Raw genomic sequence first — 23,237 nt, 5'->3', positions numbered from 1 at the left:
AGTGTGTGTATCAGTGTGTGTGTGTGTACCAGTGTGTGTGTGTGTACCAGTGTGTGTGTGTACCTCTGTGTGTGTGTGTGTACCTTTGTGTGTGTATCATTGTGTGTGTATCTGTGTGTGTGTATCGGTGTGTGTGTCTCCCTCTCTCCCCGTCTCCCTCTCACCCCGTCTCCCTAATCCTCACCCCGTCTCCCTCATCCTCACCCCGTCTCCCTCATCCTCACCCCGTCTCCCTCATCCTCACCCCGTCTCCCTCATCCTCACCCCGTCTCCCTCATCCTCACCCGTCTCCCTCATCCTCACCCTGTCTCCCTCATCCTCACCCCGTCTCCCTCACCCTCTCCATCACCCTCTCCCTCCCTGTCTCCCTCACCCTCACCCTCCCTGTCTCCTTCACCCTCCCTGTCTCCTTCACCCTCCCTGTCTTATCTTAACTGCCGTATACCTACACCGAAGTAACCTATCCTGCTTTCTTAAAGATCTGACTCAAGCTTCACATGGGAGACATCGGAAGACAGGTAGGGAACACCTCCCCTCCAGTATAGTACCTTGAGGGACTGCGGATCAGGTAAGATCACAGGCGGGATTTCTGTTTTAGAAATTGTGAAGAGGGGGCATCCTGACACTGGTTAATGGGTTCAGAATCATTCACATCTGGCTTTTTTTTTGTTGTTCGATTAGTGAGGTCATCCGACACACACACACACACACACACACACACACACACACACACACACACACACACACACACACACACACACACACACACACACACACACACACACACACACACACGTAACAAGGACTAATGGTAGTAAAGTATAAGTGTACTACAATAAATAAACTGTTATGTTAAAAAAAAAAATGTGTCCCGGTTTTTCATTTTCAAAATCTGGTCACCCTACACATGCAGCTAGCTGCTGGGACAGGGAAAATAACAGGCAGCTGAACTAGGGAGATATGAATCCCATGAGCTGCAAAGGGATACAGAGAAATGCGGAATCTAGTTCCAGGACAGTACCAGTTAAGTTTGGTTCATGAGAAGTGGTTCGACCTTACTTGCTTCTACTTCTAATATGAAAGGCTGAGCGGGGGTGTAAGGAATTCCCATGCACACCCGAGTCCCATTTATCTAAATAGAGCTGATATCTAGTATCTTTGTAGCATAGGGAACATCGGCTATAAAGAGAATGGCAATATACAGATCACGCTGCTAGCCTCTGATAGGAAGCGAACCCGTAGAGCTGAGGTAGGGGTATATGATCACTGAACAGCCGGGGGACAAAGTCCTGTTAGAGTAAAATCATAGTCTGGATGCAGGCAGAGGTCAAGGCAGGTGGCAAAGATGCATGTCAGGGTCGGCAACAGGGAATGCACAGGAACAGGTCTAGTATACAGGCACAAGAACTCACAGGGTCCAGGAACACATGGGATAGAATACCATGCCTGGGCTGGGAGTACCTGACTGCCATTTAAAGCCCTGGAACAGCTGCAGCCTATTACCAAGTCCAGGAAGAGGTTTGCCAGGAAACAAAATAGCCACAACGGTCAGGTAAGGGCAAAACGCTGGACTGGAACCCTTATTTATTTATTTTATTTATAAAATGTTTTACCAGGAAGTAATACATTGAGAGTTACCTCTCGTTTTCAAGTATGTCCTGGGCATAGTTAATATGACAAATACATGGTTACAAATACAATAATTTGCAGAAGAATGATGCCCCTTCATCTTATTAGATCTAGCCTACTATAGCTTGAAGTACAAGATTAAGATGATATAGTAAAAATATAAAAGTTATCAATATTAAGCTCTTTTTGGTGATGTGGGAAGTCGAATTATTACTTTAATGGTGCCCAACACCCATACTGTAAATGAAGTCATGGAAATTCGTGCATAAAATATATAGCGAGCTGGTGCAAAATGTAGGCATCTGGAAAGAGACATAAGTGTGATTATGGGTGGAAAGTCCTTGGCATGTGGTAGGCAAACCTTGTATCATAGGTTAAGGGAAATGGTGTGAACTGGATGGGCGCATTAGATGAATTGGTTGTAAGGTGCCTTCAAAGTTATCACCTAGCACTTTGTAAATATTGCCCTATATATGTGTTTATGCTGATAGCAATGGTTTAATTTTTGTTTGAGTGAATCATGTTTATTCCTATTATCAAATGGGTTCTTCAATTCGTTGATGGCTCATCTTTGACTACAGAAGAATTGTATATGGGCCATGTAATTAAGTAAGATTGGCTGTTTTATCAATAGAACATATTCAAATGTAGCATGGAACACAGTCCTGTTATACATTTGTGTAAGTTGTGCCAATTAAGTTGAGATCAGGGCTGCTGTGGAAGGATGGCATTTACTTTCATGCTTTTTTTAATATCACAGCTAACGAAAAATACCATTTGACCTGGAATTACTATGTGTGCTAGATAAACATAAACCTGATATAACCCCTGGATTCGTTAAATAATATGCATGACCAACTGCGAGATAATCTCACCACCCGATGAACTTAAACCTAGATAAACGAAATTATTTTGAAACGTTTCGTTTTGTTCAGCAATTAAAATAGGCGAGATGTCGGTATTAAATTCACCTGCTTCCTGTAAAGCTAATCTCATTTCATGGGCATCCATAGTTCCTGAGCGATCAGTGTCCACTTTCGTATAGATTTCCTAGTGCAGAAAAAACGCAGACAACATGAAGTATTATGTAGTAAAAACGGGGAAGAGATAGCGGTCCGTATTTTTAAGCAGTGATTTTCCATAAGACCATTTCCAGTGCCACAAAGTGTGTCCTGGCACCGGACGGTGTCTTACTGAATACCACTGCTACATAAATATGGCCCAATCTGAGAGAAGCATGAACGTGACAAGCTCCCATCCCTACTGTGATGGCTGCTAGGAAAAGGACCTTGTATCTATGTGCATTACATCAACAGAACACAAGATCTAGTACTTGTTAGATACATTGATCATTGCGGGGCAAGATTTCAACAGGTCTCCAGACCTTCCCGTAACTACACCACTGCAAGCCCCGTTACTCAGTATCTGCAACAGGTCAGTGGGACAGGAGTGAATACAATATGTTCACAGAGATACAGTATACTGTTAAACCAGTGCCTGTTCAACCTGTGATCCGTGGACCTCGGCGTTGCACAGGGGGTGACCTGGTGCTCCCTGCGAAGAATTGTGTCATGGCGGAAACGTTACTGTTCAAGAGTAAATCATTTTTCTTTAGCCATATTTTAATTTTAATAACTGAAAAAGTCTAATACGTGTTATACTGTAATAGTATGTGTGCCTCAAGCACCAAAATAATAGACTAAGCTCATTTGGGCAGGGACTGTCTGTAACCATCCTATGTGCTGCGTACCGCGCGCTATATATACTGTAATTATAACGCGCTTTGAGTCCCATTGGGAGAAATATATGAAATAAAGTTGTTATTATTTAGTAGTATTATATATAATAAAGAAATGTTATCTTTAAAAAAAAAAAGCCCTAACAAACCACACTGGCATCATTACCAGACCCACCAAGGCACAATATGCATCAACAATTATCAAAAGCATACATTATCCACCCAGTACATGAGGATGTAGCTAGGTTTTTCACAGCATATTACCACATAGGGGGTCATTCTATATATGCCAAGCGGCCATTCGGGCTATTTTTGGGTGAAATCCCCATTGACAAGTATTCCTACAGTAGTAAATTGAGTAAAATAGCAGTAAAGTAAATATAGTTACCATATATTTCTGTAACTTCAGCCAAAGAGTTTTGAACTCCACAAGGCTTAGTGTCCCAGTCCCATCCATCTTTGAAGAGTTTAGTTAAGATGGTTTTAAAAGTCAATAGAGGTTATGCCACCTATAAAATTAGGATGGGGATGTACTGTATGAGGACCATTAGTTTTTATATAAAACCTTAGTACTCGGTACTTGTACGACAGCTGTAGTCTTCTGAGCATGTGATAAAAGGTTAGTTAGTGAAATAGGTAAATATAGTGATATGTGCAGCATGTCTCAGTTGGTGTTAATGTAGACAAGGCAAAGTGGCCTTACTCATCCCCTCCCCCCAAATACCCTAAATAACCCATCCCACTTGACAATGTATATTGGATCTGTGAGCAAGCAAAAGCATCCAGCTTGTGTAACACTATAATGCTTGTTTCATAGTTTAGAACAGGGCTGCGCAAATTGGGGGGCGCAAGATTTTTTTGGGGGGGCACGGTGATTACAGAGGACCAGCGCTCTTCAGCGCGAGGCCTCTGTAACTCCCTTACCTGAATTGAGCCGCCTTTGGGCCACGCGTCGCCATGGCAATGCGGTGTCAAATGACACAGCGGGGTGACGTGATGTCACATGACCCCCCACGGCATCATTTAATGCCGCATTAATGGTAAGGGGGGCGTGACGCGCGGGGAGAGCAGGCAGAGGGGGCGCAGCGCAGGAAGTTTGCGCAGCCCTGGTTTAGAATACGCATAAACCTTTGCAAATGAAGGCAGAAATCTGTCCAAAATAACAGCGCATTTCATGGAATATATAATACATATTGCTTTTTTAGACTAAGTGTTATGCCAACAGCAGAGAAGAATTCTGCAGTGATTCCAAAGTTACAGGGGAATGTACAGTACTGTAATGTATGTTAGTGAAACAACCTGACCTTTTGGTGCCCGAGAGGACTGGAGTTCCCCACCGCTGCCTTAGTACACAGCCGCACACAAGCACTATTGAAATGGAGTTTAACATGTGCCAATTTTGCTCAATGCGTTTTGCAATGCTCAGCTCGTAGGCCTCTCTATGGCCAAAGCGCAGTATGACTTTTAACATGATAATGATCCCATGGCCATTAACCTCTTTGCTACATTGCTGGCTCCTCTGAGAGCAAAAGTGGTTAAATAAGATTGTATATGTCATCCATATATGGAAGCTGTAATGTGTCAGTCCCACCCGCTACCAATGTGATAGTCACACTGCTATGTACAACAGCTGAAGTGCAACATTGTGAATCTGGTCCCAATTCTTCTGGAGAGGAAAACCGTCACTGAAAGGATACATCCAGGAGGCAGATCATTTCTCTGCATGTCGAAAGGCTGAATCCATCTGATTTTAAGTTGGTTCCTTAACAAATAAAACACAATATCTTCATGATAAGTCAAATAAAGCAGGAAACATCTCTGCAACATCATTGATATATTTTGATATTGTATTTAACTGCGATTCCACAATTAAAGGAGTATTAGGAACTGGAGTATTAGGAATGGAGTATTAGGACTGGAGTATTAGGAACTGGAGTATTAGGAATGGAGTATTAGGACTGGAGTATTAGGGACTGGAGTATTAGGAATGGAGTATTAGGGACTGGAGTATTAGGACTGGAGTATTAGGGACTGGAGTATTAGGAATGGAGTATTAGGGACTGGAGTATTAGGGACTGGAGTATTAGGGACTGGAGTATTAGGGACTGGAGAAGGCAGACTAGGGAGGACAACAAGATGTACATTTCAATGTAAAGGGCCGGGACAGGTGTAATTATTTATACGCCGGGTACATTTTACTTCACGTTCTCTGTCTTTATTAAAGCAGAGGAGACCGCGGAAGGATTTGTTTCTTTTTATTCCTGGTGGCTTAGTCTAAGATTGCCAGAATGTGTAGTACGTTTAGTGCGCAAAACTGTACAACTGTCATCAAGGTCTGAGGAGTAATATCCGGTGGCTGTGTTTTTAAACTTCTTATTCATAGCAATGTGTGCCTCAGTTTCTTGTCTTTAGCTGAGTGAGAGGTCATCACCATATTAGTAAGGGACAGATTTCCCATAAAAGAGAGGCTGCCTGATTATGAATGAGGCCATATTCTTATGTATGGGATGCTTTCTCCTTATGAATGAGAGATTGACTGCTTATACTGAGAGTTCACTTCCCTATCAGAGAAACTACCTCAGAAAGACAGTACAGGCATACCCCGGTTTAAGGACACTAACTTTAAGTACACTCACGAGTAAGGACATATCGCCCAAAAGGCAAACGGCAGCACGCGCCTGCGCCTGTCAGCACGTCCTGAACAGCAATACCGTCTCCCTACCTGTACCGAAGCTGTGCGCAAGCGGGGAGAGTATATAGCCTGTTACACATGCGTTATTTACATCAGTTATGCACATATATGACGATTGCAGTACAGTACATGCATCGATAAGTGGAAAAAAGGTAGTGCTTCACTTTAAGTACATTTTCGCTTTACATACATGCTCAGGTCCCATTGCATACGTTAATGCTGGGTATGCCTGTACAGTACTATAGAAGAAAGTGATGATGGGGCCTTTTTGCCCTGAAGCACTGTGTATTTTTCCAGCAATAAAAAAGTTTATATAATGTCAGTAGGACTATAAATTCTGTTCCCGAGTGCAACAGGGACGCCATCACTTCCTTCTACAGTACTATTTTGAATCACTCACAGCGCTTCCCGCTTGCACCACAAAACAAACGCCAGTAAATGTGAGTGCCTCTACCTCCTATGTGTTTGCTGATAAAGACAGTCCCTTGTACAACATCATTCCTTCACACATTTGGGGGCCCAGCTAAAATGTTTTTCCATTTGCGCCCCTCAATTTGGGACACTCCTAGTGGTAACCGACTTACGCTTGGATAGAATTCTGTTCAGAATGAGACGAAGTTCCGCTGCATTCATTTCATCTTTCTACACGTACAAAACAGACACATCAGACATTTAATAACAGGAAGGGCTCATCGCACACCTACAAAAGATACATTCCCACCGGCGCACATAATAGCGCCACTAGCGCCAACGTAACATTTTTAACACGTTTCACAGAAGTTCCATCAGGGAAGTTTGGAGCAATTTCCTGCTTTTGTCATTTTAATTTGGACCTTACCGACATCACAGCAAATGTACAGTATCTTACCTCTTCTGTCAGCTTCTCAAACATGTTCTTGAAGTTCACATCCAAATCCGTGTTAGATATATGAGGCTTACGGGAACACAAAAGGACAGGGGATATTAAAAACAGGATTAATTTGCTGAGTTTATTGCGTATTGTGCTGAGGATGACTATATCAAATATATTAATCGATAAACCACAATTTCTAATATTCTGGATTTAGCAGTCACTGGTTTAGCGGATTATGGACACCTGACTTTACCTCTTTTAAGCCTTCGAGATAGAGCAGATAATGCTTTGTATGTGTTTAACTTTCAGCTCGCAGATGGACCAGCTACCCAACACATACTGTATACTGGCCAACTCTGGGGGAGATTCCTGCGTAATTTACTGAACACTATCATTTTACAGCCTTCTCCCAGAGAAAAATCCTCTCCAGCCAATGCAAGTCAATAGGAAATGAAGAAATGTTCTGTATTTTCCTACTAGGTTTCCCTGGAAAGAATGTGTTGTCCTGTACAGCAAAAGCAATGCAACGCGTTGCAGCCCCGCTGGCAGAGAAATACATTAACGTCTGCGGTACTGTTTCATTGGTTATCCTGGATTAGTATGAAGCAGGAATTACAATATACAGTACGACAGTGTCTTACCTCGTATGGGTTTGCTTTCACCACATCACCAACTTCCCTAGTTAAATAAAAACACATAAATATCAGATCTATTTACTATTAAGGCTCACAGGTTTTGATGCAAAGTACACAATACAGATACACTCCATTTGGTACCCCGAAGATGATTTATACAACTTTTACACTAGTGCTCAGCTTCAGAATCCAATACTAAGTAACATTATGATTCACAATCTCTTTATGGTTTACAGAGGCTCTGCGGGTATCTGACAAGATTCTCTTCCCTCTTCAAATGCAGGGTAATGAATAGTTATTAATGTATCAACTTCCACTACATCGGGTGGGGTGGGGGGGGGGGGAATTTCTCCTCCAATTGTCTATTCCTATCAATTTTACATGCTGGTTCTGCAAACTGAGACACGCGAAATTACCTCCACAGATCACACAATTTCTATCCCACCAGGATCCTGTGTGTGACTTTTTACTTTCCTTGCAGATGTGATTATTGGGCAGGTTACGTCTCTATCACACTCGATGCTGTTCTTCAACAATAAAACATTAAAACAAAGCACAGACCTTTACGTGTGGGTCCATTAAACTCTATATTCTAGGATAACATGTGCAACCAGTGTTTGTCAACCGTTTGTACGACTAGGAGCCCTATTTAAATTAACCATTTCCTGAGAAGCCTGTTTATGTTTATCAATAAAAACAGAATATCCATACAGAAGTGTTGAACATCTTAGGCCGAGTCCCCTGTGCCGCTGAGCGCGCCGACCGCGCGGTGCTTAGCGAGGTTGCGTCTGGCTATTTAAATTTTGATGTCCCCACTCACGTGAAGCGCACGCACTCGTGCGCGGGAGCGGACGCTCACCCACGCTTGGAGCTTGCGTAAACAACAAGAACTGTAGATGAACCGCGATCAGCTTGCCTGTACCAACACCCCGCGAAATAGCGCGGACACCCTTCGCTCATGCTTGGAGAGTTGGTGACGTCACCGCTTTCCAAGCATGAGCGAGCTCAGCGGCATACAGGCCACTCAGCCTTACATTTACCACTGCAATTACACTTTTATCATAATGGCAATGTCTGAAAAATGTCATTGTCAATCTATATTTTTCTGGGGTTTTTTTTTTATGCAATGAAAACTATTATCAGCAACAAAAAGGTATTTACACACAGGGAACCCTTTCGTTAGTCTGAGACACACACGTGATATTGACCAAGTTTCAGGCACATTGATTTGATGGACAAAAAGGCTGAAATTACCCCAGCAACTAACACATAAAACTCCAACCAAAAACACACCCGGAGCCCCCCAAACACTGAGGCGTGAAGCTTATGGTTCTAGTGTAGTACAGTAATATATCAGATATCCAATTGGTTTAATTTATTATAAAATATAATTGTAATGTACCAAAAAAGGAAAATTATATTCTGCTTCACCTTAGTAATGCACCCTCTCCTTAAGACTCCCCAACAGGTCAGGTTTTAAGGATATCCCTGCTTCAGCACAGATGGCTCAGTGAATGGTTCAGACGAACAGCTTGCTTCAGCACAGGTGGCTAAATCAGTGGATCAGCCAAAGACTGAGCCACTGATTGAGCCACCTATGCTGAAGCTGGGATATCCTGAAAAGCTGAACTTTTGGGGGGATCTTTAGGACTGAGTTGAGAACCCCTGCCTTAAGGTGACTCTGAAGACGGTCTTCTTTTCTATGCACAATATAATAATGTATAACTACTGTGTTTCTTTTGTCTTATTTTGCAGTAAACCAGGGACAGAACTACATCTCCCAGAGTCCCATGCTGCTAAGTAAGGGCATCAGTGCAGAGAATAATGGCACAGCCCAGTATGGTAAATGGAGCCAGTCACAGACCAGCGCCAGGTAACATAACCCCTACTGTGCTGCATCGATATTGCAGAATCAGATGAGCTCGGATACTTACAGAGCTTTAGCCTGTTTCTCTGAGAAGACACGAAGGCAAAACCCCCCATTTTTAAAAGGTTCGAAAGTGGACGGTACAACCAGGTACTCTCCCACAGGCAGCTTCAGGCGTTTGGAGACCTCCCGCATGTTGATGTAGGTGTCAGATCGGGCCGTCGCCTGGTTTCTCAGGAAGAAATCCCTGCCCAGGTGGACCTCAGTGTGATTCTCAAGCTGATTTAAGAGGAACGCAGAAGGGAGAAAACACACGTGTAGGATATAACAATTAGGGGAGTTTCACTACCGCACACAGCACATTAACAGACATTCACATAAGGTGGAAGACTGCACATATTACCTGCGCTCCTCCGTTTATGCCGTATGCTGCTGGTATTTAACCCCTTCAGGGCACTTTCACATATTTAACAAAGTTTAGTCCACTGGACAATAAAAAAATTGCATATATTCAGTGTGGGTACCTGCTAAACCTTGACGAGGTTGGCGGCTTGAATCATGTTTTGATCAAAAGATGCAACCACGTGACTCCTGTGTCACACAGACTAAATGTAAACATTTCAGCAGTATATCTTAGCCAAATTGGTAGGAGCGCAGGATCTGTTCTTTTGTATTCAAATAAGGTATCTGATAGTGTAGCCCCACATAGTAAGTATGCCCCGAAGCGCTTTCACAAAGGGATTCATGGCCATATTTACCAAATGTTGATAAACCCTGAGGCAGCTTAAGCGAATAGATCATAAGTTGCCATACAACTTTAGCAAATTTGGCCCTAAGGGCTTTAATGCTTTTTCGAGCAGGGGTGGGGAAACGGTGTCTCCGGATAATGTTGTAGCTTGTGTAGATATGCCAATGCAGCCGGAAAGCAAATCCATGCTATTTGTATTGCCAAAGAAGCAACAAGCTTGAAGAAATGTGCTGTGCATTCGTTGTATATTGTGGAACATTTTAGGGGACCAACATTTGGGTCCTACATAGGGTTCTTCTTCACTTGTACTGTGGCAGCACAGTTTGAAAGAAGTAAATATATATGCAGAGGTGATAAGTAAGGGTACAATTATCTGCCACATTTGTACATGTAAAAACTGGTATCTCATTAGGCAATGTAGCAACATCATTGTCTTCCTAAGATTTCAGGAGCATGTCTCTCCCGGCCAGTGGGATAACCCGCACACACTATACCTCTTCAGGGATCTGCAAGAGAGAAGAAAAAAGAAATAGGAAGTAAATATGTTGCCCGAACAGTCACACTAGTATATTTCTGGGTCTAACCTCTGTTTCTATATTGTAGTGATGTTAGCTTCAATGACCGAAATCAGTGAGATGTAGGGTTTCTGGGCCAAAACATGTTATTTTAATGATAAGGTGCTGACTTCTACCAATGAGATTCTATTGCAGTCGGAATCAAAATCAGTGAGATTATAAAAATAGCCACAAAATATTTAAAAATGCATATACAGTATGCTGTATGTGAACTAAAAGTAAGTCTAAACTGCCAAGATTGAGATATCTGTATTTCTTCTCAGAAGTCCAGAAGCAGCGATGCTTGATAATGTGTGATTTTCATTACACCGGAAGGTTGAAGGGAATGGAGATCTATTGGTTACCACTGCGACTTGTGGAGCAGCTCAAACCTATCACTTTGCTCACTTTGCTGTCTAAAAACACCATAAGGAAAATAGGCCTGTGCTGTTCTGTGGCAAGGTGAGGACCCTGGGAAGAGCAGTGAGTCTTAAAGCACAACAACCCTCCACGATCATATGTGATTTGACATCACAATTTAAAAATGGCGTCGTCCTTTTCTTGTATGCACAACAAAGTTAGATACCCAAAGAAAACAGATCATTAACCCTGTTCTGATTTACACCCCAACAGTAATTTTTACATGCCTGGGCTGATCGGCAAGAAACATAGTAGGAATGTAGACCTATTCTCTATAGGTTTGTGATTTTAAATATATATTTATTTATTCCTTTTTTGTTCGTATTCCTGCATACGTATTTTGGGTGGTCACTTGCCATGTGCTTCTTAATCTAGTTTTTGTTTATATGAGATGTGCACTGAAGTTTTTCATATATGAATATGTTTCCTCAATGGAGCGTTAATGGTGTCCCATGACTGCAGAGATTTGGATTCAATCCCAGAAGCTGTTTCACCTTGATTTTCAATGCTACGAGTGCTCGGGGGGAAAACCAAGAAGAGAGCTTGTATAAGTAACAGGATAACAAAGAAGCACGAAGACACAGGTACCCGACTACATGTGCATATAACACTGGGAGTTTTCATCTGAATTCTGCATTGTTTTTGCCATATTTGGTAAAAAAAATAGAGTTGGTAGTTATTAACATTTACAAAATATGAAAAACATGAGTTAGACCAGAATTATCCCGTTTTTGTATTTTTTAAAAAACAAACAGAACTCCGAAGAATAAAGAAGAGGTTTAAACAAATGTACTGACCCGGAACAATGAGAAACCGATGCTTAGCAGGTCCTCTCCCATCTTTTTCTGCTTTCTGCGGTTCTTCTGCATGAGACCCACAATAACAGTACAGCACGGCTCATGGGCGGCCCCATCATGGTCATCGTCAGGCTCATCCAGCTTAATCTTGAACTGCGGGTTGGTCCAAAATGTTGCTATGTGTAAAAGAGTAAAGATGACTACACTAAAGTGTATAGTGTGTACTAGATAACACTTTGGCAATTAAATGGCAATGGTTATTGCTAATGGTTATTCACATATGCCCACCTATTCTATAGAGATCTGAGTGTATAAAGAATTCTGGAATTAAAGAAAGCAGGTGGATTATATGAAATAAAAATAAAATAAAGCACCAGTTCTAAGTGGCAGCTGGCTCTTCGTCTACTTCAGGTAGAATAGTTTCTAAAAAGAAGTGTAGAAACTGCCTCTTACGGTGTTGTAATTTATTGTAGAAACTTTCAAAATAACGAGATCAAATGCACTGACGAGTATTGGTAGAAAACAGGTTAATCAGAAATCCCTGAAGATCTGGGCTTTGGTGATTATGCGACATTGTCAGTGTGGCCAGGATCTCCACCTACTGACATCACACACACTGATGGTCAATGGAAGCTCTACTGTACCTGTAAAGACACTTTCCTCATTCCTTGAATTCTTTGAAGAAGCAGAATGGAAGAGCGAAAACCATTGAAGTGTAGACTTTTTGTTGTTGTCTCAACCTCCCGATGTCAGAGTGACATCTTTAGAGGGTGCCCTTGGCTGCCCAGAGACTACCACGTAACCCCAACATCCAGATCATTAGGAACTGCCACTGGAGATGCTTAAAAACTTGGGAAGAAGAGTGACTGTAAACCCATCAAGGATTTCTGATGAGTCTGGTTTTTACTGTTAATCTTATACTGCAAATGCCTTGTAAATCTGTATCTTAATATTTTGACAATAAAATACTACACCATAAGAAGCTGGTCATGCCCTTCCTTTGGTAGAGGGAGACAGGAAATAGAATGCCCTCCCCATATCCATCAGAAACATCAAAGACCATCCCACTTTCAGAAAACGGCTCAAGACTTCTCTTTGAAATCGCCTTTCTAAACCCTGATAGATTTTTCACTCCCCCTTGGGAGTCTTTGAAAAGTGCATAGGATGCTCGCTCTGTGTATGCGCTATTCAAGACATTGAGATAGATAGATAGATAGATAGATAGATAGATAGATAGATAGATAGATAGATAGATAGATAGATAGATAGATAGATAGATAGATACTGTTTCTGTGTTTTTAAGAAACCCTTGTTGGTTTGATATGTATCAAGATGACTCCATTTTTTCCTTGATGAGATTAATTTCTTTTCTATTGTATCAATTTTTGGTGCCCTCAAAATAATTAAACTTTATGGGGCTTATTCTGTAAGGTCAATAGTACTTTACCGTGCATTCTGCACAGAAAACCCCATTCACGTCAATGGGGCTTTCCGTGCAGATCGCTCGGTACAGCGCTAAAGGAGCTTACAGAATAAGTCCCTATATTTCAGTTCCTGACACTGATATCTTTGGTGAAACAAGAATTTAACTGGGAACATCCAGCAAAGAGAAGAGAAAAGTGCAGGTGCTCTACAAAGTCACTAAGCCAAAATACACTAGAACCAAAAAGTATTCTTAAGAACACAGAAAAAGTTTATTGTAGATCTTTTATGAACAGAGGTTATTGCCACACAATTAATAATTCTGCCCTCTCGCAAGCTAAACAAGCCTACATTTCTTCACTAATCAACATGCATAAACGTAGAGATTGACGCTCATACAAGTGTATAGACTCACAAACTGTATTACAGCATATAGGTAGATAGGAACTTCCATAAATAATTCCAGCAATTATATAATACTAGGTTAAGGGGGGACATGAACATGGGACCTAGCGGTCAGTCAGCGCGACTACCGCAGATATGGTTTACCCTGCTTACCCCCCTTACCATATACACTTCCCTAAATAGGGACCAAGGTAACATAGAATGAGGGCTACTGCCCATTACCTTTCCATTGAGTGTATGGGAATACGAAATCCATCCAGACGAAGTTCCACTGCGTGCAATCCTGATCAGGGAAATTCAGAATGTAGGGAAGCAAGGAGCACAGCTGAAGTAGAAATCTGCAGGGAGAGTCCTGTAGAAAAAATGAATAAGGGGCACAACTCCGTGCTAAAACTGAGGGTGGTTTATTGGATAATTGCACAGGGACAGAAACACAGCCCACACACCGACATGTTTCGTCCCACGGGACTTTATCAAGGTGTACCACATCACTATACCTCCTTACCTTTAATACACCCATTTCGCGCCAAAATCGCCCAACCGAGTACACTGCGCATGCGCGCCGGCGACGCGTCGCATCTCCGTGACATCGCCTCCCCTCTGGCACTAGTCCTGGAGTCAGAGACCACGTCACTGGGATGCGTCCGTTTCCACCCTGGAACGCATGCCAGCTGTGCTCCTATTGGGCGGAGGCGGAAGAGGGATGAAAATTACATTTTTTTTACATTTTTTTACACTCAACAACTTTATTAGTATAAAAAAAGACAAACATATTTTGCCCATAGCTAAACTTTGCAAACAGACACATTGCTAGTTTAGTTTAGGGTTACATTAAAAACAAATGCTAATCACATTGAATAACCTTTGATAAAATAAAAATAAAAAGAGAGAAGATATTTTAAACAGTCACAAAACTCCATTTAGACTACAATCATTTTAGAAGATTATATTCTAATCTAAGTAGATAAGTTTATACAAAAATACTATAATATGAATATTTGTATCAAGCACTAACTTTATCCATACACTTGAATTATGTAGTCAGAGTATAGACTGAATCTATGTGATTGGCTGTATCATTGGATTTTACATGGGGGAATAGAAACACTTTATCATTAAAAGAGTTGATTATTGAGAATTTTTTCAGATGTGTATATATTGATTTTCTCTTATTCATAACCCATATATTGATGGCACAGAAGGACATAGAACAATTTTATTGTCAAAAAGTATACTTATATTCTAATATTCTAAACAATTAATAAATGAATAGTGGCATCATAAAGGACCCTCCTCCACTATAGAAAGTGGGAAAGGTCCCAATCGATATTCATACCGTGAGGCACCCTGGTTCTTAATGTGAAGATCCAGAATGCCTCACGTTGATCGAGCTTTTTGACTCTATCACCCCCTCTGGGTGACATCTGGATGGACTCAATACCTTGAAATTTAAAGTTTTTTAGTCCACCTTTGCTGCAGTTGGTGAAGTGTTTAGGGACAGGATGGTCCAAGTTCCCTTTGGAGATCAATCGGATATGCTCCATTATTCGCACTTTAAGGTTCCTAATGGTTCTTCCAACATATTGGCTGCCGCACCCACAAGTGATGAGGTAGACAATATATGTGGATTTGCAGTTGATAAATGATCTAGTGGCATGAGATGTTCCAGTTTGACTGGATAAACATTTGTTTGATTTATTGATATAGCCACAGATTTTGCAATTCCCACAAGGGAAAGAACCATTAGGAACTGTATTACAATGTGTCGTTTGTGAGGAGAAGAGACTTGGGGTCAGGGAATTCGCAACCGTCTTGGCCTTCCTATAAACAATATTAGGACCTCCAGTAACATATTGTTTTAATGTAGGGTCCAGGGAGAGTACCGACCAATGTTTTTTAAGGATATATCTGACTTGTTCAGCTTGAGAGCTAAATGAGGTAATAAACAGGGGTGTATCATTAAATCTTAAGCCTCTTTTAGAGCGGTGGAATAGTTCTGATCTATTAGTAGATGAGACCTCCTCAATTGCCCTATTTAAATCATCTGGTTTGTAGCCCCGTTGCACAAAACGATCAAACATTTCTTTTACACGTTCATTATAGTCTTCCTCATTGGAACAATTGCGCCGTAGGCGAATGAATTGGCCCTTCGGGATACCTTTCAGGAGGGGCCCTGGATGACAGCTGTTGGCACGTAGGAAAGTATTCCGTGAATTAGATTTGCGATAAATGTCGGATTGAATAGATAAATTCATATCAATGTATAAGTATAAATCTAAATAGTGAATGTGATGGTGATTATATGTGTACGTGAAATTAAGGTTGTAAGTATTAATATTTAAAGTGTTAATAAAAGATAAAAGTGAAGTGACATCACCCTCCCAAATGAAAATGAGATCGTCGATAAAACGTTTGTAAAAGAAAATGTGCTCCCTAAATTTGTTCCCATCTCCAAACACGTGGACAGACTCCCACCACCCCATGAAGAGGTTGGCGTAACTGGGAGCGAAGCTCGTTCCCATGGCTGTACCACGTGTTTGGAGATAGTGAACCCCATCAAACAAAAAATAATTGTGCGTTAATAAAAAGTGAATAGAATCTAATAAAAATGTTGTCTGTGCTGGTGACATATCTGTGCGGGAAAGAAAATGACCAACAGCTGATAATCCATGCTCATGTGTAATCATTGTGTACAAGGACGTCACGTCCAGAGTAACCCAGATCATATTAGGTTTCCATACAATGTGATCAATATATGTCAGGAGGTCTCCACTATCAAGTATGAAAGAGGGTAGAGACTTCACAATCGGTTGTAGAAACCGGTCGACATAGCGTGAGACACCATCTCCCAAAGATCCAATACTGGATATTATAGGCCTCCCCGGAGGGTGGATCAGAGTTTTATGAATCTTCGGGAGATGGTGAAACACTGCAACAGTCGGGGTAGCATTAAATAAGAACTCTCTCTCGTTCTCATCAAGAATGAATAACATAGTCCCTTCATCAATGAGTGATTTTAATTCCCCCTGAAATCTCTTAGTGGGGTCTGTTGTTAGTGCAGCATAGGAGCAAGTATCACAGAGCTGTCTTAAAGCCTCCCTGTGATAGTCATCCCTATGCTGCACCACCACTGCTCCCCCCTTGTCCGCATTTTTAATGATCAAGTTTTTGTTCTTCTTAAGTTCATCTAGTGCAATACTTTCACCTCTAGTGAGATTATCTTTATAATGCGTATAACGCGGGGTATCAAAAGTGAAGCCCTTTTCTAGAAGCATGAGGTCCCTCTCCACTAGACTCTCAAAAGTGGATAGGTATTTCCCTTTCATAAAAGTGGGAAAAAACAGGGACCTTTTCTTGAGACCCGATGGTCTTCTCCCCAAGAAGTTATCTGGGTTGAACTCATCCACCGGATCACCCCCTAGTTCTTCCAAGTCTTGGATGGTACAGTGTTCCTTAAAGGATAAACAGGGGTTAACAGCATCCTCAACATTCAAAGTATGTGACACACTGGTATTAGAACTTCTAGCGTCATAGAACTTTTTTAAGGTGCATTTTCGAATAAATTTATGTAGATCAATTACAGTGTCAAAAATATTGAATTTACACTCTGGTGCGAACTTTAACCCTTTAGTTAAGAGAGAAACTTACTTTCCTACGTGCCAACAGCTGTCATCCAGGGCCCCTCCTGAAAGGTATCCCGAAGGGCCAATTCATTCGCCTACGGCGCAATTGTTCCAATGAGGAAGACTATAATGAACGTGTAAAAGAAATGTTTGATCGTTTTGTGCAACGGGGCTACAAACCAGATGATTTAAATAGGGCAATTGAGGAGGTCTCATCTACTAATAGATCAGAACTATTCCACCGCTCTAAAAGAGGCTTAAGATTTAATGATACACCCCTGTTTATTACCTCATTTAGCTCTCAAGCTGAACAAGTCAGATATATCCTTAAAAAACATTGGTCGGTACTCTCCCTGGACCCTACATTAAAACAATATGTTACTGGAGGTCCTAATATTGTTTATAGGAAGGCCAAGACGGTTGCGAATTCCCTGACCCCAAGTCTCTTCTCCTCACAAACGACACATTGTAATACAGTTCCTAATGGTTCTTTCCCTTGTGGGAATTGCAAAATCTGTGGCTATATCAATAAATCAAACAAATGTTTATCCAGTCAAACTGGAACATCTCATGCCACTAGATCATTTATCAACTGCAAATCCACATATATTGTCTACCTCATCACTTGTGGGTGCGGCAGCCAATATGTTGGAAGAACCATTAGGAACCTTAAAGTGCGAATAATGGAGCATATCCGATTGATCTCCAAAGGGAACTTGGACCATCCTGTCCCTAAACACTTCACCAACTGCAGCAAAGGTGGACTAAAAAACTTTAAATTTCAAGGTATTGAGTCCATCCAGATGTCACCCAGAGGGGGTGATAGAGTCAAAAAGCTCGATCAACGTGAGGCATTCTGGATCTTCACATTAAGAACCAGGGTGCCTCACGGTATGAATATCGATTGGGACCTTTCCCACTTTCTATAGTGGAGGAGGGTCCTTTATGATGCCACTATTCATTTATTAATTGTTTAGAATATTAGAATATAAGTATACTTTTTGACAATAAAATTGTTCTATGTCCTTCTGTGCCATCAATATATGGGTTATGAATAAGAGAAAATCAATATATACACATCTGAAAAAATTCTCAATAATCAACTCTTTTAATGATAAAGTGTTTCTATTCCCCCATGTAAAATCCAATGATACAGCCAATCACATAGATTCAGTCTATACTCTGACTACATAATTCAAGTGTATGGATAAAGTTAGTGCTTGATACAAATATTCATATTATAGTATTTTTGTATAAACTTATCTACTTAGATTAGAATATAATCTTCTAAAATGATTGTAGTCTAAATGGAGTTTTGTGACTGTTTAAAATATCTTCTCTCTTTTTATTTTTATTTTATCAAAGGTTATTCAATGTGATTAGCATTTGTTTTTAATGTAACCCTAAACTAAACTAGCAATGTGTCTGTTTGCAAAGTTTAGCTATGGGCAAAATATGTTTGTCTTTTTTTATACTAATAAAGTTGTTGAGTGTAAAAAAATGTAAAAAAAATGTAATTTTCATCCCTCTTCCGCCTCCGCCCAATAGGAGCACAGCTGGCATGCGTTCCAGGGTGGAAACGGACGCATCCCAGTGACGTGGTCTCTGACTCCAGGACTAGTGCCAGAGGGGAGGCGATGTCACGGAGATGCGACGCGTCGCCGGCGCGCATGCGCAGTGTACTCGGTTGGGCGATTTTGGCGCGAAATGGGTGTATTAAAGGTAAGGAGGTATAGTGATGTGGTACACCTTGATAAAGTCCCGTGGGACGAAACATGTCGGTGTGTGGGCTGTGTTTCTGTCCCTGTGCAATTATCCAATAAACCACCCTCAGTTTTAGCACGGAGTTGTGCCCCTTATTCATTTTTTCTACAGGACTCTCCCTGCAGATTTCTACTTCAGCTGTGCTCCTTGCTTCCCTACATTCTGAATTTCCCTGATCAGGATTGCACGCAGTGGAACTTCGTCTGGATGGATTTCGTATTCCCATACACTCAATGGAAAGGTAATGGGCAGTAGCCCTCATTCTATGTTACCTTGGTCCCTATTTAGGGAAGTGTATATGGTAAGGGGGGTAAGCAGGGTAAACCATATCTGCGGTAGTCGCGCTGACTGACCGCTAGGTCCCATGTTCATGTCCCCCCTTAACCTAGTATTATATAATTGCTGGAATTATTTATGGAAGTTCCTATCTACCTATATGCTGTAATACAGTTTGTGAGTCTATACACTTGTATGAGCGTCAATCTCTACGTTTATACATATTGGATCCCCTTGGATGACTGCTCTACAGTGTGACTTGATATTTTACCTATAAGGGCCACTCCTACCAAACTGCTGGGTTGGATACTCATACATTTTTTATTGAGTTGTTGCACTGGTTTATATTGTTAACACTTGCTGAGTATATTTTTTTTATATACATATTTGAATACCAGTACAATCTATTGTTCACAATGGAGACAGAGGATGGTACAGGGGACACTTTACAGGACTCTAATAATACGGACTTTGTGTTCAATTACCTTGATTATGGTGCAAGAACAAAGAAAGCACAGAGAGTGTTTGATGATAATGCAGAGGTGGAATGTGAGGACCTTTCGGATTTGCATGATTACTTCTTGAGGCTGGAAAAACTATTGATTGTTGATACAAGACTATGGTGGGACATTATCTCCCTTGAAAACTATGCAAGAGTCAAACGTATCCCTAGGGGACTCAGGATTAAGAAGTCCCCTACGTTTGGGTTTCCTAGTCAAGAGTTTGAAACTAACTGGAAAACCATTCTGAACGAATGCTCATTCAAACTTATTGATCTTATTTTAACACTCAAAAATAAGGAAAAATCAGGGGTACGAATTGAGATAAAAACCTTGCAAACAAAATTGTCCAAATTTTCTAAAATGGAAGGCTTCAAGGAAAGTGATAAAAAACTGGCCCTGTTTGTTAAAGAGGCAGAGAAGGAGATAATGGGAAAGAAAGATGTAAAGTTCTCACGTGATAAAATGGACTATGAGAAAAAACAAGTTTACTCATGGGAAAGAATAGTACAGCCAAGAAGAGGGAGTAGGGACCAACAGTCCGGTTTCTCTACACCTGGTAGATCCAGAAGCAATTCCTGGTCACAAAAATCAATTTTGAAGAAAACTTCTTCACCTAATGAAGCTCAAAATGTTGAGTCTGAGTTGTCATACTCAGATAATGCCAGTCATTCTGTTTCATTCTTTTCACAACAAGGAAGTAATTTTCCCTATCAAGAGAGACCTAAAGAGCAACGCCAGCAGGGAGCAAGGTCTCGTTATGAACAACCTACTGGGTCATCAGAGGCCTATGATGAGGGTCCCTCAACGAGCTATTCGTCAAAAAACGAAAAGCGACGAGAAGGGGGAAGAGGAAATCAGGGAAAAGGAGCACCACACAAACGGAAAAAGAACTTTTGAATGGTGTCATTAATCTATTAAATGTTGAACTTTCCTCAGATGAACTTTCTCTCTTAACTAAAGGGTTAAAGTTCGCACCAGAGTGTAAATTCAATATTTTTGACACTGTAATTGATCTACATAAATTTATTCGAAAATGCACCTTAAAAAAGTTCTATGACGCTAGAAGTTCTAATACCAGTGTGTCACATACTTTGAATGTTGAGGATGCTGTTAACCCCTGTTTATCCTTTAAGGAACACTGTACCATCCAAGACTTGGAAGAACTAGGGGGTGATCCGGTGGATGAGTTCAACCCAGATAACTTCTTGGGGAGAAGACCATCGGGTCTCAAGAAAAGGTCCCTGTTTTTTCCCACTTTTATGAAAGGGAAATACCTATCCACTTTTGAGAGTCTAGTGGAGAGGGACCTCATGCTTCTAGAAAAGGGCTTCACTTTTGATACCCCGCGTTATACGCATTATAAAGATAATCTCACTAGAGGTGAAAGTATTGCACTAGATGAACTTAAGAAGAACAAAAACTTGATCATTAAAAATGCGGACAAGGGGGGAGCAGTGGTGGTGCAGCATAGGGATGACTATCACAGGGAGGCTTTAAGACAGCTCTGTGATACTTGCTCCTATGCTGCACTAACAACAGACCCCACTAAGAGATTTCAGGGGGAATTAAAATCACTCATTGATGAAGGGACTATGTTATTCATTCTTGATGAGAACGAGAGAGAGTTCTTATTTAATGCTACCCCGACTGTTGCAGTGTTTCACCATCTCCCGAAGATTCATAAAACTCTGATCCACCCTCCGGGGAGGCCTATAATATCCAGTATTGGATCTTTGGGAGATGGTGTCTCACGCTATGTCGACCGGTTTCTACAACCGATTGTGAAGTCTCTACCCTCTTTCATACTTGATAGTGGAGACCTCCTGACATATATTGATCACATTGTATGGAAACCTAATATGATCTGGGTTACTCTGGACGTGACGTCCTTGTACACAATGATTACACATGAGCATGGATTATCAGCTGTTGGTCATTTTCTTTCCCGCACAGATATGTCACCAGCACAGACAACATTTTTATTAGATTCTATTCACTTTTTATTAACGCACAATTATTTTTTGTTTGATGGGGTTCACTATCTCCAAACACGTGGTACAGCCATGGGAACGAGCTTCGCTCCCAGTTACGCCAACCTCTTCATGGGGTGGTGGGAGTCTGTCCACGTGTTTGGAGATGGGAACAAATTTAGGGAGCACATTTTCTTTTACAAACGTTTTATCGACGATCTCATTTTCATTTGGGAGGGTGATGTCACTTCACTTTTATCTTTTATTAACACTTTAAATATTAATACTTACAACCTTAATTTCACGTACACATATAATCACCATCACATTCACTATTTAGATTTATACTTATACATTGATATGAATTTATCTATTCAATCCGACATTTATCGCAAATCTAATTCACGGAATACTTTCCTACGTGCCAACAGCTGTCATCCAGGGCCCCTCCTGAAAGGTATCCCGAAGGGCCAATTCATTCGCCTACGGCGCAATTGTTCCAATGAGGAAGACTATAATGAACGTGTAAAAGAAATGTTTGATCGTTTTGTGCAACGGGGCTACAAACCAGATGATTTAAATAGGGCAATTGAGGAGGTCTCATCTACTAATAGATCAGAACTATTCCACCGCTCTAAAAGAGGCTTAAGATTTAATGATACACCCCTGTTTATTACCTCATTTAGCTCTCAAGCTGAACAAGTCAGATATATCCTTAAAAAACATTGGTCGGTACTCTCCCTGGACCCTACATTAAAACAATATGTTACTGGAGGTCCTAATATTGTTTATAGGAAGGCCAAGACGGTTGCGAATTCCCTGACCCCAAGTCTCTTCTCCTCACAAACGACACATTGTAATACAGTTCCTAATGGTTCTTTCCCTTGTGGGAATTGCAAAATCTGTGGCTATATCAATAAATCAAACAAATGTTTATCCAGTCAAACTGGAACATCTCATGCCACTAGATCATTTATCAACTGCAAATCCACATATATTGTCTACCTCATCACTTGTGGGTGCGGCAGCCAATATGTTGGAAGAACCATTAGGAACCTTAAAGTGCGAATAATGGAGCATATCCGATTGATCTCCAAAGGGAACTTGGACCATCCTGTCCCTAAACACTTCACCAACTGCAGCAAAGGTGGACTAAAAAACTTTAAATTTCAAGGTATTGAGTCCATCCAGATGTCACCCAGAGGGGGTGATAGAGTCAAAAAGCTCGATCAACGTGAGGCATTCTGGATCTTCACATTAAGAACCAGGGTGCCTCACGGTATGAATATCGATTGGGACCTTTCCCACTTTCTATAGTGGAGGAGGGTCCTTTATGATGCC

General features: G+C 41.1%; 1 protein-coding gene across 1 annotated transcript in view; it reads right to left on the bottom strand.

The window, feature by feature from the left end:
• The window catches only part of CAPN8 (calpain 8), a 78,978-nt gene that overhangs the window by 7,075 nt on the left and 48,666 nt on the right, over positions 1–23,237 (bottom strand). Inside the window, exons 10-18 of the mRNA XM_075595526.1 lie at positions 11,934–12,109; positions 10,657–10,668; positions 9,482–9,693; positions 7,554–7,590; positions 6,928–6,993; positions 6,644–6,701; positions 5,065–5,129; positions 3,756–3,824; positions 2,601–2,679 (exon numbers count right to left, since the gene is read on the bottom strand). Of these exons, the coding sequence (XP_075451641.1) occupies positions 2,601–2,679; positions 3,756–3,824; positions 5,065–5,129; positions 6,644–6,701; positions 6,928–6,993; positions 7,554–7,590; positions 9,482–9,693; positions 10,657–10,668; positions 11,934–12,109 (774 nt within the window). The remainder of the gene's footprint in view (positions 1–2,600; positions 2,680–3,755; positions 3,825–5,064; positions 5,130–6,643; positions 6,702–6,927; positions 6,994–7,553; positions 7,591–9,481; positions 9,694–10,656; positions 10,669–11,933; positions 12,110–23,237) is intronic.

Source organism: Ascaphus truei, chromosome 4 (genome assembly GCF_040206685.1).
Source record: "Ascaphus truei isolate aAscTru1 chromosome 4, aAscTru1.hap1, whole genome shotgun sequence".
Taxonomy (NCBI): Eukaryota; Metazoa; Chordata; class Amphibia; order Anura; family Ascaphidae; genus Ascaphus; species Ascaphus truei.
This window is presented reverse-complemented; position numbering and strand designations above follow the sequence as displayed.